We start from the raw sequence: 26,061 nt of genomic DNA, 5'->3' as shown, positions 1-26,061 counted from the left end.
ATCCTTCTCTAAGCGCGCTGATCCTTCGCTATGCGCGCTGATCCTTCGCTATGCGCGCTGATCCTTCCCTATGCGCGCTAATCCTTCGCTATGTACGCTGATCTTTCCCTATGCGCGCTGATCCTTCGCTATGCGCGCTGATCCTTCGCTATGCGCGCTGATCTTTCCCTATGCACGCTGATCCTTCGCTATGCGCGCTGATCCTTCGCTATGCGCGCTGATCTTTCCCTATGCTCGCTGATCCTTCGCTATGCGCGCTGATCCTTCCCTATGCTCGCTGATCCTTCCCTATGCTCGCTGATCCTTCCCTATGCTCGCTGATCCTTCCCTATGCGCGTTGATCCTTCCCTATGCTCGCTGATCCTTCCCTATGCTCGCTGATCCTTCCCTATGCTCGCTGATCCTTCCCTATGCTCGCTGATCCTTCCCTATGCGCGCTGATCCTTCCCTGTGCTCACTGATCCTTCCCTATGCTCGCTGATCTTTCGCTATGCGCACTGATCCTTCCCTATGCTCGCTGATCCTTCCCTATGCTCGCTGATCCTTCCCTATGCTCGCTGATCCTTCCCTATGCTCGCTGATCCTTCCCTATGCGCGTTGATCCTTCCCTATGCTCGCTGATCCTTCCCTATGCTCGCTGATCCTTCTCGAAGCCCTAGCAGTTGTGCTGCTCCTCATTCATCCCCGGTGTTGCTATAGCCCCTATTGCTATAGATATGAGATCTATAGACGTTCATCTCGGGGCGGATTGCAGGTGGACGCCCCTCAATTGCTACATCGGAGATATACTTGGAGTCTTTCCTCTGGGTCATGGGTTTATAAATACCAGTGGCGTTCCATTTTGGGGCCGGTGGTGAGACGTCTGCCAGTCCATCCACATTCACCGTTCTTCTGTCCTTCATGCAACATATAAACTGATTTCTAAGGAAGACACACAAGAGAATATCAACACGCTTCACGTTACATAGTTACCATGATCGGGGGCTGGTTCTAACGCCGAACGGCCGGATTAGGGCGGTTCCTAATGCATTTTTTACCTTATATGTTTTCCGTCTCAATGAGAAGAAGATGACCACGGGAGGGTATAATGTGACTACTTGGCGTAGTGAACCCCATCAAAGTATACGTCTGGGTTTAGCTGATATTTGGCTTAGGGGCAATAACACTGGACCCGTGTGCGGGTTTTACGGAAGGGGCCCTAATTTGGCTCATCGCCTAGAGCTGTGTTGCTTCTAATATATCTGTTCTGCGACTATAATATAGAAACGGAATTATTATTGACTATATTGAATAAAACAATATAAAGGAAGGTCTGTTTCCTCTGTGGCAGATTTTATTTTTTTATTGCATTATTTACAGGCTAAATTCTGAAATGTATTTTAAATACAATACTCACCCCTTCATAAATATTCCAGCGATCAGTAAGATAACAAATATTGAGCCAAGAACACACGCAATGGTGATTCTCTTCCACACTGCGGGGAAAGGAACACATGAAATGTGAAATCATATGAAATAAGAAAAATATGACATATTTAATAAAAAAAATGAAATCATAATTATTTATAGAGGAGTTACGATGACAACAGTAATTCCATGTTTCTTAAGTTTACAGGTTCCAGGAAAGTATGTTTTTTAACGTGTGCTGTGTTTTATATATATATATATATATATATATATATATATAATTTATATTTTTTATATAAATTTATAATTATATATATATATTTATAATTTATATTTTTTATATAAATTTATAATTATATATATATATGTTTGTTTATGTACATATAATTATATAAGACAACTTACGTGTGTCGTTGACCTGTATGATATTGTCTTTCACTGCAGGGAAAGAATATGAAAAAAAAACCTTTATTTACTGTTTCATTTTACAGTAGATACCCATTTGTGCCACGTAACATTACGTCAAAAATGTTACCGTGTTCAGCTATCAATAATTGTTACACACGCGCGCACACACACGCACACGCGCACACTCTCGTACACACTTACATATATATTTATACACACTAAAAAATGTTTTAAAAATTAAAAGATTAAGAAATATTAATAACAAAAAATGTATAATTAAAACGCAAATTTGAGTGGAAGATGGGAATATCCTGTAGGACAGGGGCATCCAACCTGTGGCCCTCCAGCTGCTGCAGGACTACATCTCCCATACTCCTCAGCCAGCCCCTTAGCTGAAAGAGCATTATGGGAGATGTAGTCCTGCAGCAGCTGGAGGGCCGCAGGTTGGACACCCCTGCTCTAGGATATGGCGGTAACGGGTATTTTGTAGCGGATGGTGGAACATGTATACTTACAGTTTGGGTTGTAGCAGAAAGCACCTCCTTGGCTCTGGGTACGTACTGGTGGGCTGACTATGAAGTTGTTATTTATATCAAAGAAGCCTAATCCCAAATTATACCACGAAATTCTAAAAAGCAAGAAAAAGACGATTAAAAGCTCATTCTGTTGATTGTAGGACACGTGGCACGGTGGTCTCTGGTGACCCCATGTCTATAATGGACTGGGACCACCTCTGTCCTGTACCTACTCTATACTAGTCAACAACGATTGAAATCTCTGTAGACATTAAAGAACACTAAAGGCACCATTATCACCAACCATGTATTGGAGAACCGTTTATACTTGAAGAGTCAAGGTCTACGAGTTGTGAAGACCCTTGAGGATGAGTTTGGAATTTGTAGAGGAAACAAACATGAAATGAACCCTAAAGACAATGTAAAGATGTAGCGGCACGTACCTGTTAGCTGTTACCTGGCGGGTAGGCGTTGATTCAATCTGCTCTTGCGTGGCGATAATGTCCCCTTTCAGAGCACAGGTCTGGCCGGCGTCTTCATAAGACGAGCCCAGGTTTCCCGAGAAGGCATCATAGACCCAGCTGAGTGCTCCTAAAAATATTGGAAAACGTTTTCGATGTTAATGGACGTTACATATTTCATGCATCGTTGCTGTTTTTTTAAAAAGGCTAGTAATGGCCAAAAAGGGTACAGAGGGATTTGAGCTCCAAGGAAGGACTGGTCCTCCTAAACATAGACACTTGGGAAGTATACATTAAACTAGGAAGAGCGATGTGTTTTAGGTTGAGAGCCAAGGAGTAAAAGACGCCATGAAAAGGTTCAAATGAGATGGGGGTAACAGCAGATATGTTTCACAGACTCACCAGGTTTCGTGAAGCAGAACGTATAACTGGAGGCTCTATTTAGATCTTCTTTTGTCAAAATACCCAGGCTGAAGTTGCCACATCCTTCAAATGGTGTCAGGCGAAGCATGACCATCTTCTGTTCTTTAATCCAAGCCCACCTGAGAATAAAGGTCACACGAAGTTACCCATCGAGTAAAGCGCATGGACGGTGGAGAAAGGTTTTTCTTCTTCTTAAACTAGGGACTATATATTTGATGTGCCTTTCTTGCGTTGTCTTCTCCTGCATTGTGGAGATCTGAAGGTCTTGCTTTCCATGTCTTAGAACTACAGAAGAAAGCATAGATGTCCACTAGAGACAGTAGGACCTCCAACATTCATCCATGAGTGTCCAAGGCAATTCTCAGAGCCATTGAGAACCCATGTCTGGGTTGGCTTTACTGGTCTATCAGGTCAACGTCATGGTGAGGATGACCTCATGGATTAATGTAAAACATACAATGCACAGGTCCTGTTCTACTGGCCTTGACTGATAGAATGGTCTGCCTAATGGCATTGTAACAAAGACCCCATGTTGGGCTGAATGTTGCCTTGACTTGGGGGTGGAATAAATGTTCCTTTGCATGGAAACTTACTTGCAGAGCTCGTATCCGTGTTTAAGTGCATTTGTGACTTGTTCTAGACTGGCCAAGGTGGAATTCTCATATTTGTTACAGGTCGTTGTGGCATTGTGATAATCCACATCGAGCTCTGGTGTCATGAACACTCCGGAGATAACTACAAAAAAAAAAAAAAGCAGAAGATATTGGGATCAGTTTATCTTAAAACACTGAATCGCACCGCATTCCAGTCCTGGCTGGGTAATGGAGGCTGATTTATAGTGCCTCCCAAGGCATGACTGCACCGGTATCTTGGAAAGGATCCATTTTCAGTCGACTTAAAAGCTCCAGAACGTGCGTGATCTGTACTGCAATGCAGCTGCATCCAACGCAGGGTGTGACTCCAAACTGCAGTGACCTCTTTTACTGTAAAGCAATTTACCAACCCGTCGAGCTGTTATCTGGCCACTGGGTGCCCCCTTCCAAAACCCTCTTCACTCTTCTTGATAGATGACCATTCACCCAGTAAAGGATTTGGCTTAAGTCACTAGTTAGCAGTAACATCTCTATATTGCCGGCTACTTCCTACATAATGATGGTTATCCAACTTTTGAGATTCGGTATCGAGGTTTAAAAAAGGGACTAAAAAACATATCCCATCCCAAACAAAAATCAAGGAGGCAACTTCAATACCGTGGTGTTCATCAGCCTTTTTGTTACAATAAATATATTACATGGTAACATTGTGACAAAGTAAATGTGTAATGATTGCAATCCCATATATGAAGAATTGGAGAAATATCAATAATATGTTAAATACTCATATTCAGACAATTAAAGTGGGTCAGATTTAGATTCCATGGCACGATAGGCAAGATATTGAGGACTTGCTTAAGATCAGACTTAAACTTCACACAAGTCACCATGAAACCACCACCATATCGCCGAGGCCACCAGGCAGTAACCTATGTTTCCTCATGCTGGTAAGGGGTCATATAGAAAAACAGGTCTTCTCTTAGGAGCCATATGCCTATCCCATGGACATTTAAATTTCCTCACTGTATTAGCCTCTACCATGTCTGCTGTGAGGCTGTTCCATTCATCTACCACCCCCTCAGTAAAGTAAAACCTCCTTGCATTCCAGCTAAGCCTCTGACCCTCTAGTGTTAGATTCTGGTCTCTTGTTCTAGCATTTCTCCTCCTGTACTCTGTTAAATCCCTCTCTCCCATCTTCTGTCCTCCATGCCGGACGTACCGAGATCCCTCCATCTTTCCTGATCATTCCCTTTTTGAGTCGCCCTTCTCCGAACTCTCTCCAAAATGTCAATATCCCTCTAGAGATGGGGTCTCTACAAAGTTATCTATAAAGTGACTTTTTTCTGTATTTCTCTATATAATGAAGAATCTGCTCTGCTGAGCAACGAATGCTCCAGAAACGTCTTCTCTATGAGTTGTGTTTCCCGGTCGCTCTTACCTTGGACAGAATTAAGGGAATAAGTCGATCCAAATGCCGTGAGGACGAAAAGCAGGGGTAGCGAACGTCTATCCATGGTGACGGTCCGTCTGAGAGCGAGCAGGAGTGCGAGACACAGAAGGGGTATCCTTGTAAGAGGCGTTCCGGCCAACCCTACTTTGTAGCCACTCCAGGCTGGGCGAGGTTCTGACATAAACTGTAGCGTACGGGACAATGACCGAGGGCCACAGGAATCTAGCTGCACCTGACGTTCTTACCCATTACTCATCGCTCAGAGGCAAATTCTTAGAAGAGTGTTGTTTTAGTAAATGGGTAAATTTAGAGAATTTTTTTTATCATCTCATTGAGTTTTTTTCCATTATAGAACAATGCAAGTCAAATAACATCACCAGATGTAAGAAAATAAAGCAAATGTAAAACAATGAAAGACGGCATTATTGCGCTCCATCGTTACTCTGTAGGGGCTTTAAATATTTTGTACCGAGATACGTCCTCCTGTACACTGCATACGATGCTCAACCGGGGTCCGCGTGCGTCTCGCTACACATTATAGGACTTCGAGAGGCTAAAATAATCTCTATGGCTTAGGGTAATGGGAGTTATAGTCGAAGAAAGCTCGTGAGCCAGCGAGGGTTATGTACACCATCCGGAAGGGCACTAAATGTGTGGAGTCCCAATATTTTTCCATCTACCCTCTGCGCAGTCTTTGGGGTAATTTATGGACTTAAAGGTCCAACCACAGGGAGCTTCTACTTTTGGCTCTGTATGATGAATACTTAATGTGAGGAGCCCTATTCTATGGTGTATTTACCTTTGGCCTGAACCCGGGCAGTGCCCCATATCTACCCCTTCAGAGCCAGATTGGGTCCTGCAGTGTGCGGGCACCACGTGGCTGTACGCTGCTGCCGCGCATGTCCTTGTCATTTGGCGGCCGCCTAACTACCAGGTCCACCTAGTCATGCCCAGAACCTCCTAACTACAGTCCCAGTTGGTCGCTCTCTGCTACCGGAAGTAGATGGTAAATCATAGATTATAAAAAGCAAACGGAGGCTATTTGGACACATAGTAACCGATTCCATGTCATAGATGTGAGACGAGATGACGCTCGCTCCCTTACACACCCGCACGCTCACACCCCGACGCGCCTCCCCATCCAAATCAACAACTCTCAAGTACTAAATTCCCAAGAAACTAGAGAAGCCGGTTTTCTTTCTTAACGTTTTTTTAATGATTACGTTGTGATGGAATTTTGAGTTTAACCCACGCAAGACACAGCAAATCACATCGCGGTCAATAAACCTCAGGACAGGGAAGAGATAACTACACCAAGCCTAGGCACATAACAAACCCTTGCGACCACACTGAGCTCTCCACTCTGTGCCCCCTGCGCCATGTCGGTGGGCTACCTATGGCTTAGCCATCACCACCTGCAATATTACTGAGGGCTCTAACCCTCTGCGGGTACCTTATTCTGCATTCTTCCAAAAAACAAAACCCCACGGAAAGCCCTTCCTTGAGGTAGAAGCTGCAGCTGCCCTCCTCCTCTTGTCCGGATTAGAAATTCTATTATTTTTACTGCTTTGCTGGCGCGTTTTGGCTTTGCTTGGGTTACGTTCTCGTTACCTGAACATCTTTTTGTGGCTTTTTGTGCCAAAATCCAGATTGAATTTGGTTGCCATTAAAGCTGCTGTTCCACCTGGACACGATACATTACACCCTGTGCCGGTAGAGCAAGCAAATAAACCTTAGCAGGTCCGTCGGTTTGTTCTTCCTTCTGAAGTTTTAAAACACATGAAAGCACTGAAACATTTTCTGTCTCTATGGCAACAACCTTTAAATCATTTAACGTGCATCAGAATATACACGGCGTCCGGATATTGGAGGCCGAGTCTGTATTATTTCCAGACACGAGTCTGACCATCAGCACTTAACGCTTGGACAGGACTCGTTTCCTGATTTTTTGAATCTGCTTTAAATTTTAAAAAGCTGACCTGATCCAACCTTACGGCAAAGCAGCGCTCGGCATTTGTGGACTTTATCCAAGCAACTTGCGGGAAAAGAAAGAAACACTGTATCATCTCAACTGCTATTGCGCAACCCCGCTATAATACCAATCGTTAATCATATAGAGCACTTACAGATCAGCCCCATTCGGCCCCCGTCTAGTCGCCCGTTTCTCCTGCTGTAAAGACTCAAACCTTAATCAGTCGTTGGTCTCGTCTCAGATTCAGGAGCCGCATGTCTATCCCATGCATGTTTACATTCCTTCACAGTATTACCCTCTACTACCTCTGCTGGGAGGCTGTTCTAATTATCTACCACCCTCTCTGTAAAGTAAAAATTTCTCTGCTAAAGCACAGATAAAGCTAATACTTTTCTCATTTCGATCAGTCTCCTTATCTTAATTTTACCTCCCATTCACTTCAAGGCCACTAATAGGTCTTAAAACCCCATCTTGCAAAGAGTAATTTAGTTTAATGAAAGACAAATATTGTACATTTTTTTTCACCAATATCTTTTATTTTTAAATTAATTTCTTATAAATTCATAGTATTAAACTTAATGAATAGCAAAAAAAAAAAAAAAGAAAAGAAAAAAAGGAAAAAGAAAGAAATTAAAAATATCGCAGCCATTCTGAAAACCACACAAGCGAATATTATCTATCGGACATGGAAGCAGGAAAAAATATATAAGATATAAGAGAAAAATATTTTTACACATCTGGGGATAACTACTGTGATATTTCTATCCCTACACGCCTCAGTAAACCCGTTTTTGTGTATTTAGAGAATTGCGTTCTCCACACTTGAAGGGGTTAACCAAACTATAACTCTTAATGCTCTTTATCAGAAACGTAACATTAAATTGTATCTGATATACACATAACCTACAAATAACGATACAATAAAAAATAAAACTATAACATAATTTAACCCCTTCCTTAAACACCATAGAAGATAAATGTTTTTAAATAGTGTATTTACCTCTCTCTCTCTCTGTATAATATACGGGGTAAATTACCTTGAAGAAGCTGGTTCTGAGGACATATTGCGGTTCTGTTGGATACACAAAGTGTTTCCATTCCTGGAAGCCACCCCTTGATTATGTATAATGAAATATTCCAAACGAATAAACACAATGCCTTAAACAGTTAAAGAAAAGGAAGAGTTTTTACATTTTCTGTAACGCTATCTGTAATTATGAAACAGGTTTAGGGCAATGATCACTAAGTGCAGTAACTGTGGCAGAGAGGCATGTGTCCTTTTTGCAAATTACCCAGCTCTGTGTAAAAGGAACAAGACCAAAATTTAAAGAAGGGATCCCTGCGAAAATACGTCCTCCATGTTTAAAAAAAAAATAAAATAAAAAATACGCTGCAAAAAAGGCGAAAAACCGCTAGTCTTCATGATGGTTGATGTAACCCATAGGGTTAAAACGTGGGAGAAAAAGGGGAAAAAATTAGGATCACCTAACAGGGTGAAATATTTGGTGTTGGAAAAAGCAAACGTTTCACGCAGTTACATAGAATAAAAGGATCTTTTAACCCAAAGGCTAGGAAACAATTCCATCTCTGATCATACAAACAGGAGACGGGTTCTGGTTTATGTTCGACGAGCGGCTCCCAATAAAAGGGCAGACCATTGTAACATAACCCAGTGTAATGAAAATATACTTCGGCATCACTTGACAGTCACACGTCCAAAGACCCCTCAATGGATCTTCTTCCAACAAAAGTTTTGGCCATTCCTGTATTTTTATTTTTCTTGAAACCTCTGGTTCTTGATTTGTAATTATTTGCACACATGAGGTCATGATTAAATGAAATACCTCCTCGGCCACTCCTGGGGGTCAGTGTTTGATGCCAACACGTTGTCTGTAAGCATCAGTCCGAGATGAGTAAACGGCGGATAACACGCAGTGAGCCAGGAGCTGCGGCCGCGTTTTGTAGAAACATGCAAAACAGGAACGGGGGTCATCTCTAAATTGTTATCAAAAAAAGACATACAGCAAAAACCCAGCACACATGCTAAAAAATATATATATATCGTCTTCAGCGGCTGCTGTTTTAAGGTCAGACAAGTTCAAGTGTAACGAGGGCAGTGGACTGGAGGCATAGGCATGTCCAAGGACCTCGGTCTATCCATGTAATCATCGGTGTCAGTAGAGTCATCATCGTGAAGGAAGCAGTCATTGCAACATTCATCCTGAAAGAAAGCAGAATTCAGCAGAATGAGGTATAAAAATTAAGATTCAGTAGTTATTCTTAAATGTCCCTTTATCACACAATAAAATGACAATACTGTGATTGTCTCTTTAGCATGACTGTCAGGAAAACTTAGGCAGACCTGTTTATTCTTTCCTCTAAAGATGTATTCACACTGCTTGTGTCTCACATGACAGGTTTATGTGAATGAATGAGACAAAATGTTTGTCTTAATCAATATACATATTGAATTTATTCTTAATTATATTTCTAATAATAAAATGTAAATAAGCCCATGTAACACCAGAGCTCACCGTGCCTTTGCATGCAGGCCTATGGGGTTTATTCACTAAAGCAGGAGTCTGCAGGAGTATTGAACGTTTCAGATCACTGATAGGGATGTGCATCATGAAGGGACAATTCTAATAAACTTCTCATGCGAGAATGTCTTGGCTGGCCCAGCATAATGCATTGTTAAGCCAACAGGAGTCCTTGAAATCGCCTCGCTGATTGACGTTTGCAGTTTTCCTGTTAATACTTCATTAGCGTATAAACCACGTGAGGAGCCAGACTGTAGGGACATGGGTAGAGACTGGCACTTCACCTTTAAACTTACAGTAGCAATGGTGGACACCCGAAGCGTTGGACACTTCATGTGGAATCGAGGGATGGTGACATTGAAACTCTCCTCTTTCCTGTCCAGGCGGTGGAACGTGTAATAGCCCTCCATGTACCCCGAGGTTGTGGAGAAGGTGGTACAGCTTGTATATTCATACACACGACCTGCCCTTAGCAGGGGGTAATCACCTACAAGAGCACAATAAAAAAACACTTATCATCTGAACGTGAAGAAATCCAACGCATGTTCACAGCAAGTGGAAGCTTGAGATGAATTCTTGAGCAGAATCACCAACTCTAATAAAAGTTTAAGGGCCAGATTACTTAAGGGAGTTATAAAGTGTCATAGTGCATATGGTTTGTTGGGGGTAAAGCCCAGTAAATAAAAATAATTATTGGTATAATATTATATATATATTTTTTTTTTCCCCATACACACACAAGCCTATAATGTATGTTAAATATTCAACTGAACTGAACAGGAAACACAACGAAACAATAAGAACCCCTGGAGCCAGGATTTACCCTCCAAGCAAAAACAAAATACACAAAAGAAAAGAGGAAACATTTGGTTAAACCCTAAATAAAATAAAAGGAGGAAGAAATGGGCAGCCTGATTTTTTTTCTCTCATTACCTACGACTCCTGGCCCCTGCACCTCCTCCACGTCGCCCTTAGCATTAGTTATTCTCCAGTAGCGGCTCTCCAGTTGGCACGCTTTTTCCGGGAAGGCGTCCTTCGACATCTCAAGCCTAAAAAAAATATAATACGTTTGTAGAACTCTGGATTATGAAACTTAGACTGTGTTATTTGCTAGACACAGTAAATAGAAACTGGGGGCGTGATAGTACGGGGGCTCATTTTAATTCTGATGATACCACAGCAGAACCGTCTAGTAAGTCGGAGTCACGTGGTAAACAATTAAAGAATATGGGGGGGAAAAGAAGAGATTTTAACATAGTATCTTCCTGGTACATATTTTATATAGCTATCATTTTATTTAGATATCTGTACATTTGTTACTTATTGTATGGTACACTCTTGCTTTACCTTTAAGAGCCATACTGAGAGCAGGGTAGGGGGAGAGTTCCATTAAACATATACTTTATTTATCCTTAAAATAAACTTGCTAAAAGTAATGGCATCTGGGTTCTTCTGTAGGTTTCATTGTTAAGATACAAAACTCACTGCTTACAGATAAATAAATAAATAAATAATAAAAAAAAAAATCGAAAATACGTCAGGATTATAAGCCTTGTGAAATGAATTGAACAGTCCGGGAAAATACAGAGATCTACTGATATGCATGAGTATGTGTATAATCTTACATCACTGCCACTCAGAGGGTTAATTGTTAACTAGAAATACTCCCCGTCCTGATCAGCTTGCTATCCAATCACCTTTAGGGGAAAATATCATTAGCAAGTTTCTATATGCGATTTCAATGAATAGATGACGCTCAAACACAAAAGTTCCCGCTGACGGGCCGGCAGTCTTCCTACTCACTTGATTCTGTAGGTGAAGAAGTAATGCGGGGGGTGGATGGAGCTCAGCTCCGGGAGGAAAGATGTGGAAACGGACACAGCGATCTCATCAGTAGTCGCCACGCAGTCCTTGTCGTGTTCATACCTTGTAAAGAAGCATTTCCGTTAGACATTTCCTCGCCAAAGCCAATTCTAGTCCTCTGTGTGCAATCAGATGAATCTTTAACAAGGAAGATTCCACAAGACTTCCGAAGAGATACACATTACGGAATCACAAAAAGATGAATAATCCCGGGTTTTCAGTTGTGCATGATAGGAAAAGTTTAAAAGGCTAATTGATCGTTAGAAAACCCTTTTGCAATTATGCTACACCCAGAAATGTTCTTGTTTTCCATGACAACAGCTGGGTGACCCCAAACTTTTGAAGTGTGTGTATATAACTAAATACATTATATGCTGGTGTAACAAATTATATATATATATATATATATATATATATATATATATATATATATGTGTGTGTGTGTGTATCTATATAGTTAGTGCACACATGGGTCAAATAAAGCATTTTGCCCATTTTTATGAGATCCTAAAATATAACATCTGCATTATTAAAAGTTATCAACATATTCACATTTAATTCAGATCTTTAGCCCACATCTGGAATTACACCGGTGACCTTTGTGTTATGAGGGATCACATTTACAAAGAAATTAGAGGGTTTATTCACTAAATTTCATGTTTCCAGGTAAGTTGAAACATTTCAACAGCCTGACTGCACCATACATTATAAAAAGGTCCAGGAAGGGCCGAGCTTGACCTGTATAATGTATGGTCAATCTAGGGAGAGTGCGTGAAAGACACTCACTGATTTAAAGTATACCTTTTCCAAGACAAGACTTTTTCCTACAGGAGACGCTTACTTGGATTCACCCCGATAATGTATGGTGTCAGACTGAAACATTCCAATTTCCTGCAAACTCTGGACTTAGTGAATACACCCCTTAGAGATCTATGTAGCTAGTACATGGGATGTGTTCAGTCAACACTACCTGAAGATCTGGTCCCTGATGATAGGATAGTCACCTGAGACAACATGCTGCACATAGGTCGTGAACCACTGGGAAAAGGATGTACCTAACATTGAAAGAACAGACAGGACACGGTCAGGACCCTGACGCCAAGGGCATATTTAAGACTCTCTTACAGACGCGTTACTTCAAACCCAGGTATTCTGAATTTAGGGAAACAATGCGCTTATTATAGTATTTCTGTCACCCTCATTTTCATTGGATCAGAAACTCACCGTCTAGTTACAAAAGTGTGAGAACGCAAGCCATGTTGTGAAACTAGCAGAGCTGGCTCGAGTCTGGAGAAGTAGGCACTTGCCTTCGCGTCTCCACATGTATGCCAGGACCCAACGAGGCAAGGTGAGGAATCACTAAAGCCAGAACAGGTTCAAGCTCGTTCTCCTCCCTTTCCCGCATAGCCAGGAAGCAGGTACAGAATTATATAATGTTGCATAGATAATTAGGTAAGAAAAGTTCAACCATTCCATAAACCCATATTAGATGATCCAGAAAATGGAGAAAAAACCCCACTGAGCCAGTAACGTCATCTAAAAGGGAATAAAATATTCCTTCTTGACCAAGGTTGGTTGACTTACCCTGGATCAGCATTCCCTAATCTACATTTACTTGTGATAAACCTGCATGTTTTCTGGATTGAATTGGCCAACAGGACTTTAGATGGAAGCCTATTCCACATTATGTCCCAAAAAAAACATGATACCCTACCTGTTATAAACATATCGAGCGCAGCTGGATTGTGAGCTGTCTGGTCCTATAACAGAGATGATACAAAAGATTGTTAGAGCACCACAAGACTGTCCGTACTGACATGGCTAAAACAGGAATAACGCTCCTAATGTGATATACCGCTTTCCGAGTGCCAGAAGTATTAATCCTTACCGGCCGCTGGTAGAAGACTTCATTGCGACGTCTTCCTTCAGCATCTGTCAATGCCAGGTACTGGCTGAGCCCGGTGTGGATGCAGAAGGTGATCGGCAGGCAGTGATTGAGGCCCATCCTGCGCTGAAAGCCACCAGCCGCCGTGTCTATATCCAGCAAGTCCTCGGAGCGGTAATGGTTCGATAGCGCCATGCTGCCCATGAGTCTGGGGGACCGACAGAAATCATACCCTTTGCTAGATGAGCCCAACATGCGCCTACTGTATTATTACCACCTCCACCCCGAGACTCACCCGGGTACCACGAGTTTCTGTCCGTTGTGAATCCGCAAGGAACACCGGTAATCATCGGGGAGCTTGCAGCCTATCCGTTCCTCCACTGAGTTTAGGTCTTCCTCCCGAACACCAGCTGAGCAAAAATCAGAATACCGTATTTGCTCGATTATAAGACGACCCTGATTATAAGACGACCCCCCAAAATCTGAATATTAACTTAGGAAAAAAAGAAAAAGCCTGAATATAAGACGACCCTAAAGGAAAAAAGTTTTACCAGTAAATGTTAATTCATGTAAACTATTTTTTTTTAATAAAAGCTATGATTGAGAAAAATATTTTTTTTGTTTTTATTTCCTTGTATTTTCCAACCTGTCCCCCAGTTACGGACATCTGCCCCCAGGCTTGCCACACCAATATGGCACTGTGGCCCATGATATGCCTTTTAACCCTCTATATGCCACTGTGCCCCATGGTATGCCTTTTGACCCCCTATGTGCCACTCTGCCTCCAGAAATGCCTTATACCCCTATATCCCATTCTGGCATTTAGGGGGTTAAATGCATATTATGGGGCAGAGTGGCATATAGGGAGGTATAAGGCATTCCAGGAGGCAGAGTGGCATTAAGGGAGTTAAAAGGCATTGTATAGAGCACTCTGCCTCCAGAAATGCCTTATACCCCTATATGCCACTCTGGCATTTAGGGGGTTAAAAGGCATATTATGGGGCAGAGTGGCATATAGGGAGGTATAAGGCATTTCAGGAGGCAGAGTGCTCTATTAAATGCCCCCTTAACGCCACTCTGCCTCCTGAAATGCCTTATACCTCCCTATATGCCATTCTGACCCATAATATGCCTTTTAACCCCCTAAGTGCCAGAGTGGCATATAGGAGTATAAGGCATTCCAGAAATGCCCTATGCCCCCATTTAACACACACACACACTTACCGGTGCTTCCAATTTCCTGCTGTATTGCCGGGGCAGCGGGTTGACGTCTCCATCCGCTGCAGCCGGAAGGAGGTGGAGTTGGCAGCGGGGGTTTGTCTGCGTCCGTCCCGCATACCTTCCCCGGCTGTCAGAGATCAGAGTTCCCCGCACCGGTGCGGGGAACTCTGATCTCTGACGGTCGGGGAAGGTATGCGCGACGGACGCAGACAACCCCCGCTGCTAGCCACACCTCCTTCCGGCTGCAGGGGACGTTGTCTACGCGGATCGCGTAGACGTCAACCCGCTGCCCCGGCAATATAGCAGGAAGCACCGGTAAGTGTGTGTGGGGGGGGTGTTAAATGGGGGGGGAGACAGGAGGATCCACGTCCCCTGCAGCGGTGCGGGGGATCTGGATCTTAGACTCATAATCAGACCTCTATTTGAGGTCTGATTAGTAGACGACCCCGATTAGAAGACGAGGGGTATTTTTCAGAGCATTTGCTCTGAAAAAAACCTCGTCTTATAATCGAGCAAATATGGTATTACAAATATTTTGCTAGATCCCTCACCCAAATAACTTGAGCTCTGCAATTACCTCAGCAAAACAGATATACCCAGCAGATGGCGGCTGGGGACCTACAAGGGTGTCTGTCACAGCCCTATGGCAGCCGGGGCATTACCCATGAGACGTGGGCTCTGAGCGTGAGGCTCAATCAGTTGCTTCTCAACATTTACCGGCCTCAGGCTATTTTATCTCAGGATTTGTGGCAAAAATGTGTCCAGACAAGCAATTACGTTTTCTGATGTTACCATGTTTGACGGATACATTGTATCTGCAGGTCTATTGTGGGTACTAAAAAATAGCAGGTTTGTAAGAGCGATCCAGCTCACATGATCACAGATTACGTGCATAGGGCGTCTACCTGTTGTACAGCGTTACGGTATATAGGAGCGTTAGACATGGAACTTCCAGACATACTTTTAAGAGAACTGATCATTCGAGGACACCGTTCCCCAAGATATTCCTTAAGTGAATCCCATGCGGATTTGAGCTTGGCGTAGTGATCGATGTATCGGCCCAGATCCCTGTAATACTCTATGAATGACGACTTCCAGCTCTGACTCCTTATTGCCTTCTTATCGCTAAAAACAGAATTCCAATCATTAGAACGCGGATCTTTTACATCAATATTTATATCGTATTTGGGAAATGCAGTCAAGCTTCTGGGAATGTATGAGGGAGGGAGAAATACCCCCAAATTATATATATATATATATATATATAAATAAATTATATCATAAACATAATAAGTAATATAATCTCCGAGAGACTTACTCAGGCAGAAGCCAAAATATCCGGCACGGACGTTTCCAGAGAGGGTCGTGGCTGGACAGCTGGTTTAGTCTTCGGTTAACAAGACTACAACTAGAATAAAAAATAAATAAATTAGTTAATAAAACGTGTAGAAGGATTGCAGAGCTTTCTCCTCCCTCCCAAATACATTTACACCTACTGGTAATACCCCTACTGCCCCGCACTGGTGGGCAACCTGCACGTCTTTACCATATCGCACCAGTTCCCAATTGCGGTATGCAACTATCTTTGCCACCAGTCTGCAGCTGGGGGTCTACTCAGACCCCCCCATGCACATGCATAGAAAGCAATCCCATTTATTCAATTGGATTGCTTTCTTGCCACTGATTGGCTGCTTCGAGCGTGCCCCAGTTTGTATATTTCTCAAGCGTATGCTGGGCGATGCTCACCAAGCGGGTAATTAATGTTTATAATTCTACGCCATGATGCAAGGAGGTTTATAAAATCGGCGTCAGAGTACTTTTACTTTTAAAGGGACAGTCATGAGAATTTTTTCACCCTAGATACAATGTCTGTGTTACGGGCCCCCTGGGGTATTAGATGGGCTGATCTGCCCCGGAGTCACAGCGGACAGATCCATGCATCGCTGTAAAATTTTCATATAGAAACTCTCTGCAGAGAGGCGGAGGAACACAATACATACGGTTAGGAAACAGTTAGGAAACGGTTAAAGGGGGAAATGGTGTGCCTGTCCCTTTAAGGCTGTAGCCATTGGTCAGAATAACGAGTATTTTATATAATTTACATAAATATATAGAAAACCTGCAGAAAGACGAGTATAGAAGGTGTGATCACGGAAACAATATATTAATTTAGTTCTTAGTCCCACAAGTACATCACGGGCTCACTATACAGCACGTGACTTTGTGGTCCGGCTCAATGGACGGTGTTACTGTCAGACTAGCGGGTTTCAGTCGATGTCATGGTGCGGGGCGTCTCTGAAGTGGGTGTGAAACCCCCGATAATCGGAGAACAAGCAGGGAGCGTGGACGGGGCAGATAAGAGGGGTGGGGTAATACATAGATCAGTAAACAAGAGAGCCTTGTAAACAGCCCCACATCGGACTGAGACCAAAATGCGGGGGGGGGCTGTATACAGGGCAATAACATGGAAAGGGCAGGGAGGGGGGCAAAAATATACAGAAAGCATGGCCTACATGATGTCAACACGGGGCACGTTAGGTGAAGTGGTAAATAATGCCAGCATGGGGCATATTATTAAGTAAAGGGGTAAATAATGTCAGCATGGGCATATTATTAGGTAAAGGGGTAAATAATGTCAGCACGGGGCATGTTAGGTGAAGTGGTAAATAATGTCAGCATGGGGCATATTATTAAGTAAAGGGGTAAATAATGTCAGCATGGGCATATTATTAGGTAAAGGGGTAAATAATGTCAGCATGGGGGCATGTTATTAGGTAAAGGGGTAAATAATGTCAGCATGGGGGCATGTTATTAGGTAAAGGGGTAAATAATGTCAGCATGGGGGGCATGTTATTAGGTAAAGGGGTAAATAATGTCAGCATGGGGCATGTTATTAGGTAAAGGGGTAAATAATGTCAGCATGGGGGCATATTATTAGTTAAAGGGGTAAATAATGTCAGCACGGGGCATGTTATCAGGGGAAGGAGTAAATAATGTCAGCATGGGGCATGTTATCAGGGGAAGGGGTACGTAACGTCAACACGGGCATGTTATTGTATGAGGGAATAACACCGGCAGGGTTTGTTAAAGGGGTAAATAATTCTGGTACGGGGCATCTCCTTGGCAAGGGGGGTAAGCCCGGGCACCTGGCACAGTGTTCTGTACCTGAGCAGATCCCGGAAGTCCAGGTAGGACAGGATAAGCAGCAGAGGGTCAGTAGGCAGATCCACCAGACCCAGTTCCCCGACCCCCGCCATCTTTGTTGAAGTCCCACTGCGCATGCGTCACGCGGCCCTGACAGCCCCAGCAACCTTTCCTGCGCCGCACGCCACGCCCTGGGGGCGGTGACATGGGCGGGGCACGACTAAGAGAGACATTGACGTGTGGGAACAAACTCTGGCTGTAATTATCTCAGGCATAATAGACTGGCTGAGGGTTGTGGGAGTCTTAATCCACAGCATTCATGACTGCATGTAACAGTTCTGATGAATTGTCTGCTATTTTTTTTTTTATCAAAGGTTAGAATAAATATTTTTAATTCAAAATAAAATAAAAATTCAAAAGTTGGCTCTTTTGCAGTGTTTAGGACCCGAGAAAATGCGGATTGTCAGAGTCACACAGTTTGCAGATGATATCTGAACAACCCATGGGTGCTTTTTCTCACTGCCATGCTACGGTCAAAACCCCTGCTTGAATTCAGGTGAATTCAGAATATCTTTACTTCCTGGCAAGTAATGGCAGTTATTAGAACCATTTGGTTGCCACGCTTAGAGAGTAATTACAAAATATTGTTTATAATAGACTATTAAAGAGCCAAAGTCTTTGAACATTCAAATTTTCCTTTTAGAAAGTTCCCAGGATTAATACGGTAATCAATGAACCCTCTTATATATAGATATATATTTATCGGTCAGAGTTCCGGCCCCTTGGACAGGAATCTCCATCAAGATGCTTATCAGGGTCATAATAAGGGGTTATTTTTATTTGCAGCTATTACATTTAAGGAAGGGACTTCTGTGGTCTTTAAAACTTTATGTCACTAGCCTTTAGTCCACCAAATGAAAGTATATCTTCTGTTGCCACTAGGGGTCAGCCTTGTACAGAGAGACCTGAGACATGAAAAGTTCCATAGTTTATTATTATTATTATTATTATTATTATTATTTATTGTTTTATATAGCGCCATCAGATTCCGCAGCGCTGTACAAAGGGTAGACCGGACATAACAATTATATAACATGATGACATACAGAATCAACAGATGAGGAGGTCTCTGCTCAGATAAAGTTTGCCACAGATACTGATTACACTCATTACATAGACTGGAAATTATTATTATTATTATCATTTATTGTTTTCTATAGCGCCATCATAGTCCACGGCGTTGTTTAATAGGAATAAATTAATAATGAGTACAGTACCCGCTTACTGCACGGCAGACAGAGTCCGCATTTCTTTATTTAACCCCTTTATGACAAAGCTCATACATGTACGGGCTCAAAATGCATTGTTTTCAATGGGTTTAGGGACCGCCCATTGTCCTTAAGGGGTTAATCCCAAGCAGTTCGGTGGCTGTCCGTGTTAAAGACACACAAAACCACTTTTGATTATTTAACGACAGCAAAATAATACTAGAAGTCCTTATCGGGCGACGAGAGAGGTGAATGTAGAACAACCATAGAGCGTGACTGCATCAGGAAATCGAGGGGAGATCTCCCAGTTTGACTTTTGATGTGATAATAAAACCAGTTTGTACAAATTATCCTACAATTGTCCTTAAAATGACAGTTCTATTTTCACACAGGCTAAGGATAATGAGAGTTGTAGTGAGCAGTTGCCTATCGCTGATCCAATATCGCATTCAGAATCTATATGGAACAGACTAACAGAGACTGATTTTTTTTTTATTCAATGCACTTTTAATGTCATTATTTGAAATATATACAACAGCAGCATATTTTATAAAGCATCATTTTTCACCTATTATTTGTATTATACCATCCAAAAATCCCCTCCGTTTCCCCGTTACATGCACGGCGTAATGGCGTTGCTTATCCCTCCCCAAACTGTCAATTTTATTACTGTCAGAAATCTTTCAATTACATTTTTCATGTTAATTTAATTAACAAAAAAAGTTATTATTCCAAAAAAACAAGGTTGACAATTGCTATTACTTTGTTCTTGTTTTGTTATTTTGCATAGATTATCTACCGCTGAATAAGTAATATTATTTATACATCTGCTTCCATAGGGGTGGTTTTAGTCTAGCGCCCCCTTTTGTATGGGGGTGCCATAGGAGGTGTTAAGCCGAGTTCCATCTATGCACCGTCCACCGGGACGGAGGAGGGACGTAACCCCCAATATTTGCAGTGGTTAGCCCAAAACAGCGGATTCGTTGCCATAGGATGTCAGTTTTACGCGTCGACACCACTGGAAAAAAAATCTGGAGTTAAAAATATAATAAAACCAGTATTTTTAAAGAATTGACATAGAATTTGGTTGATTGTTTAGGTTTTTTCTTTTTTTCTTGTGTCTGTCAGCTTTGTCTGTACATTCATTTAGGTTCTGAGAGATGATCCGTGACACAGAGATGGGTCAGTATCGGCCCGGAGTAATTAGGTCAGTAATGTTCCGTGTACGTAGTGGATCCGGTATCAACCACGTTCCTCCCTTTGATCCCAGTTATAAAAATAATAAGCACCGGTGCTGGAAGGAGTCCGGATGATTTGGGTTTTGGAGATCACGTCAGTTTTGCTTATTGCTTTAGGCCGGTTTGTGTTCTGGAGTGTTGTGTTCTAGATTCAGACCCCCCCACCCCCACCCAGCAGAAAGTGACATGACTCTTACTGTAGGTTAACCAGTCTACACTCAATGTCAATGTAAACATTTAGGAGTGAAGGTGTACTGGGTGATGTCCTCTGTGGGACCAGTCAGCAACAAAAATGGCGGCTACATCATCCCGTTGAGTTTGGTCCATTCGTAGATGTCCTGCTCGCAGACAATGTCCGAATTGATGAGCAAATAGCGGTCACCAACACAGAAGTGTTTCTGGCACGCGGCACACTTGAAGCACTCTAAGTGATAGACTTTGTCCTTTACGCGCATGGTCATCTCATAAGCTCGGATCCGCTTGTCACATGAAGCGCAGAGACCGTCTTGGCCGAAGAGCCTGGGAAGAAGAAAGAACCACAGAGTCTATGTTAGAACACCTCTGCTCGCCACATACATATATGTTACATGAAATAAAACATATTGAGTGACCAGCTTGAGAGGCTGCGGTCTAACAGGAGACATCCAAGACATTGTCCTGCCACAAGAGACCGCAAGGCCAAGGTTATATGTTCACTTGGGCAAAGAACGTCACCTTTAAGTCTTGTCTATCACATTTGTGTTTTTATACATCTCACATCTCTAAAAGGTTGTTAAATTTAAGTATTATACGCCCGTTTTAATAATTCCAATTTCTGGAGCCTCCATGGCGTTGTCGGTGAAGAGGTAGAACCTTGGAATCCGAGACTCTAAGCTGCGGCCATCGTAATAAGTGGATTACCTGAGATAGTCTCTCCGGCACAGCTTGCGTCCCAATTTATAATACAGTCTCCTGCCAACCTCTCCGAGCCGGCAGCCGCACAGATCACAGCTCAGGCAGTCTTCGTGCCAATACTGATCAATGGCCTTCAAGAAGTAGCGGTCCCCGATGCTCTGCTGGCAGCCCCCGCATGTCAGCAACGAAGGAGGGATCTGGAGGACCTCGTCCACGGGCTCACTGCAGGACATAACACAGCGTCACAAAACACGCGTCAAGACGCTCTAACACCAACACTCTAACGCTCTAATACACGCGCAACATCTCCCCGACCAACGACTTGACGAAGCTTCTACACAGGGGTGCATCTAAGACGCTTGGCACCTGGGACAGGATTGGAGGTCCCACCCTGGGCTGCCATCACAGCACGGTGCAAGGGAATTGCCCCAGGGCGGCTCAAGAGTCCCCACATTGCCCAATGGACGTTACAACAACATTGCTACACTAGCCTCTCTACATAAACCCCACCACACATGCTTTAACAGCGATACTTCCTTTCTCAGACTATATTTATGCTGCAGTGAAAGTATTATTTTGTATTTATTTTTATAAATATTTTGTAAATCACACAATATTTCTGCTACAGTTAAAAATGTGATTTTGTAATTTTTTTGTAAATATTTATTAAATCACACAATATTTCTGCTACAGTGAAAAATGTCATTTTGTAATTTTTTTAATTAATATTTTGGAAAAAAAAATATATTTCTGCTACAGTGAAAATTTTATTTTTGTGTTTTTTTTTTAATATTTTGTAAATGCCTATATTTCTGCTACAGTGAAAAAAATTATTTTGTATTTTTTTTATAAATATTTTGTAAATCAGACTATATTTCTGCTACAGTGAAAATTTTATTTTTGTGTTTTTTTAAAAAAAATTGTAAATGCCTATATTTCTGCTACAGTGAAAAAAATGATTTTGTATTTTTTTATAAATATTTTGTAAATCAGACTATATTTCTGCTACAGTGAAAATTTTATTTTTGTGTTTTTTTTAAATATTTTGTAAATCACTATATTTCTGCTACAGTGAAAAATTTAATTTTGTATTTTTTTATATAAATATTTTGTAAATCACTATATTTCTGCTACAGTGAAAAAATGTTATTTTGTATTTTTTTATATAAATATTTTGTAAATCACTATATTTCTGCTACAGTGAAAAATGTTATTTTGTAAAATTGTATATATTTTTCCCTGAGCTGGAGATACATAAGAATTATGTTTTCAACAGAGCGCATCATCTCCGAGATGCACGTACTCTCTAATGACACATTAAAACCAATTAAATAAAAATGCTTTAATACAAAGTAAAATATTACGATATACACCAAAGAAGAAACGTAGACTAGAACATTAACCAATAATAAAGCACGGAAATAAATAAAGCAATAAAGAGTATTTATTTTACGGTAAACGTTTAAAATGTGCTCTGTTAGTCTCCGTTAGAATCACTGTATCTCCACTTTCATGTTAAAAATATAGTTACAAAATAAAACATACTTCCTGACTTAAAGTAATGTAAGGCCTTGAAGAAAGGTGGGTCGACAATTTAACTCCCATTAGTTCATTGCTGGGAACACTCAGGGTTTTTTGCCCCAATCTCAGGGTGAAGGGGCAGATTCTCAGGGTCTGGAACTGACTCCCTCCTATGCCACCCTGCTGTGATCATATAGGAGACTCCCGATTAGTCTCTTTGCTCCCAGTTTGTTATGGTTGATATCCCTGCTTGAATGCAGGTGACTCGATTAAGTATATTTTTAAATAAAAACAAGTGAAGGTTCCCATGAGGGCCGGTATTAGAGTCATAGAACACATTTGTCGAGTCACTGCATAGAATCCTCATGATGGTCTATTAAAGGGTTTCTACGTCAGGACTCCCAGGGTCGGCTCATTTAGTAAGCATGCTCATTAGCCTCAGCCAACATGGCACCTTTTGATGGGCCTGGTCTGTAAACTGATGGTATGGCTGCCATAACAAACCCAAAACACATTCAGGGGCTACCAAACATAGGGTCCCATGTGCTACCAAACATAAGATCCCATGTGCTACCAAACATAGGGTCCCATGTGCCACCAAACATAGGGTCCCATGTGCTACCAAACATAAGATCCCATGTGCTACCAAACATAAGATCCCATGTGCTACCAAACATAGGGTCCCATGTGCAACCAAACATAGGGTCCCATGTGCCACCAAACATAAGATCCCATGTGCCACCAAACATAAGGTCCCATGTGCTACCAAACCTAGGGTCTCATGTACCACCAAACCCATTTAACCATTGGAGTGAGATCGTTCGCTTATGGCTCCCCTTACAGAGAGGTTTATAGCCACGTTGATTCTCCCTTGGAATATGCCGGATAATCACTTTCACTAACGTGTGAAGAGAGATAACATCATAACCACGGGAATAGGTATATATATATATACACAGTATATATATCTCTTCTAAGCACCATGCTGGAAAGTGCGTGCTGGCAACAAGCGTTCACTGTGTGTACAGCAACTAACCCGAAACACGCTATGTGTTCCCCAATTTAGGACACGTGAGCAAAATGCACTCATGCTCTACAATTCACATACCTTCCCTATATAACTTCATGGAACGTATACACGCACTTTCTACACTTGCTTCTACAATACTCCATTCTTGTGCATTCTAAATGCTATGAGTGCTTAAAATACTCGATGTAGTTATTATGTTTCAAAACAACAACCAATAAAACTGTATAACATTTACGGCTCACAGTATAAAGGATACAGAGTAACGCGTTTTATTTGTCGTTTAGCTTCGTTCCAAGACGACGTATCAATAAGCATTTTATATCGAGGTCTGTGAATAATAATGGAATGGAATAATAATAACATAATCATTTATCTTTGCTTTAGTGTTGGTGTTGGAATATACTGAACCTATAAGTGGAAGGCGCTTGTGATGTCCTTGTAAGGAAGTTTTACTTTATTGAGAGGGTGGTAGATAAGAGGAACGGTTTCCCGGCAGAGGTGGTAGAGGTTAATACAGTTGGGGAGTTTAAACATGCATGGGATAGGGATATGGCTCGTGAATCTGAGTTGACATAGTTGCTTTTTATTTCATATGCTTGGAATGCACAAAATACTACTGCTTTATCGCCTGAGAGTTATGTGAGTTGCAGTATAATGGTCTAGAAGCATCAGAGGGTTATGGAGTTACAGCGCAACAACATACATGGATGCCACTTAACACGGAACAGGGTAATGGTCCTTTCTACTCCGTACAGCATCTTTCCACCTGTACTACACTCACACTCAGCCATGAAGTCCCTTCATTAATGGGTCTCCTCCTTGACATCAGACGTAAGCCTTATTTCCATGCGCCCACCTTATCCCTGCTTTACCTATCGTCATGCCCCCATGTAGTTCATTTACCCCATGCCCAGTCATCTATATTACCCCCACCGATGCCCACCCAGCTCCACAGACCCATGCCACTGCCCGCTCATACTCACTCTGCTGGGTCCAGACTCTTGCGCTCTATGGCCGATGACATTTGCTGGTCGTGCGTGGGTTCCTGCTATTGTCCCTCGTGTGTCGCCTTCGTCTCGGAGACCCTCAGCAGCAGCTCCTTGACCCTCTCCTCAGAGAGCTCCCAGTACACCAGTAACAAGCCCCAGGGTCCACCCAACACAGCCTGGTCCCCAGTCTCCGGTGTCATGCATGAGATACTGGTCTTGTCCCTCCTCCATCCCGAATGCCACCTCTACATCTCCAGTGTGAGCCGCTCTCTCGCCGCAGGGGTGACTGTCTCTTCTATAGCAGAGCGCTGTCCCTTTTTGTACAGTGTGTGTCCCTTAGCTCAGCCCCTCTGCTTTCATTTCCTTTTTCCTGATCACCATTCAAATACAATAGGAGGAAATGACATTTAAAGAGACAGCTGCTCTCTCCCCTCTCGCTCGCTGCTCCTCTGGGTCACCGGGATTAAAACACACAAGCCCTGCAGCTGTTTAGCCCCATTAACCCGTGAGCTGCTGGGGCTTATGGGCAGGTTTGGTATTTATATATAGAAGGGTGTAGCAGTTGGGGGTGTTGGAGGAGGGGGTAGACTTAACTCCTTGCCTGCCAGATTGCGGTCTGCAAGATAAGCAGTTATATGGTTGGTTTTGGATGGTAGGGGGTTAAACAGGATAAGGGATTATCGTGACAGGGGTAATAGATGGGGATTCCCTCTGTATAGACGACAACCAGATCTATCAGGGCAATTATCAGCTGACCAATCCATTCACACCGTCTGTATATACCATAAAACCATCACTTAATGCATGCCATTCTTTTTATATACCGGCAAATCACAGACTCCACTTCTTCGCCATCAATCAAAACCCAACATAATTATCAACCCGAAATTCCGACGCATTAAAAGCAGTCGGGAGACGTTGCTTAAAGCATCTAGGATCTACGTATTATCATTTATTGTTCTCTGTATCGCCACCACATTCCGCAGCGCTGTACAACGGGTAGACAGGACCTAACAAGTAGTATATAATACAGGAGGGCCCTGCTCAGACGGGGCTTACAATCCCACCGCTCACACAAAATTACAATTTACAATAAATGCGCGTATTCTTTAGGGGGCATGCAAGACACACATGTGCCGTTTTTAGGAGAAACAGCAGATCGGCCCCATTCGGCCCCCGTCTAGTCTGCCCGTTGCTTCTGCTGTAAAGACTCAAACATTAATCAGTCGTTGGTCTCGT

The 26,061-nt window shown here is 42.4% G+C and overlaps 3 protein-coding genes across 3 annotated transcripts; all 3 read right to left on the bottom strand.

Annotated features, from left to right (window-relative positions):
* Positions 1-129: 129 nt before the first annotated feature.
* On the bottom strand, positions 130-5,359 carry LOC128467501 (uncharacterized). Its single transcript, XM_053449158.1, has 8 exons — positions 5,246-5,359; positions 3,808-3,949; positions 3,194-3,333; positions 2,774-2,921; positions 2,331-2,443; positions 1,813-1,845; positions 1,397-1,475; positions 130-921 (listed from the first exon to the last, which is right to left on the bottom strand). Exons 1-8 carry the CDS (start codon positions 5,319-5,321, stop codon positions 675-677), a joined length of 978 nt encoding a protein of 325 aa, XP_053305133.1. The 5' UTR covers positions 5,322-5,359; the 3' UTR covers positions 130-674.
* A 3,621-nt stretch (positions 5,360-8,980) lies between these two features.
* Positions 8,981-18,043, bottom strand: FBXO3 (F-box protein 3). The gene is made up of 11 exons (XM_053449474.1): positions 17,904-18,043; positions 16,057-16,146; positions 15,700-15,863; positions 13,813-13,927; positions 13,521-13,725; positions 13,347-13,392; positions 12,603-12,687; positions 11,573-11,695; positions 10,703-10,818; positions 10,066-10,256; positions 8,981-9,450 (listed from the first exon to the last, which is right to left on the bottom strand). Exons 1-11 carry the CDS (start codon positions 18,017-18,019, stop codon positions 9,328-9,330), a joined length of 1,374 nt encoding a protein of 457 aa, XP_053305449.1. The 5' UTR covers positions 18,020-18,043; the 3' UTR covers positions 8,981-9,327.
* A 1,865-nt stretch (positions 18,044-19,908) lies between these two features.
* LMO2 (LIM domain only 2) lies at positions 19,909-25,259 on the bottom strand. The gene is made up of 3 exons (XM_053449387.1): positions 24,817-25,259; positions 21,289-21,504; positions 19,909-20,907 (listed from the first exon to the last, which is right to left on the bottom strand). Exons 1-3 carry the CDS (start codon positions 24,855-24,857, stop codon positions 20,688-20,690), a joined length of 477 nt encoding a protein of 158 aa, XP_053305362.1. The 5' UTR covers positions 24,858-25,259; the 3' UTR covers positions 19,909-20,687.
* Positions 25,260-26,061: the final 802 nt, after the last annotated feature.

The sequence above is a fragment of the Spea bombifrons genome, chromosome 10 (genome assembly GCF_027358695.1).
Source record: "Spea bombifrons isolate aSpeBom1 chromosome 10, aSpeBom1.2.pri, whole genome shotgun sequence".
NCBI lineage: Eukaryota > Metazoa > Chordata > Amphibia > Anura > Pelobatidae > Spea > Spea bombifrons.
Note: the sequence above shows the minus strand (reverse complement) of the source record. Positions and strands in the feature narration are given on the sequence as shown.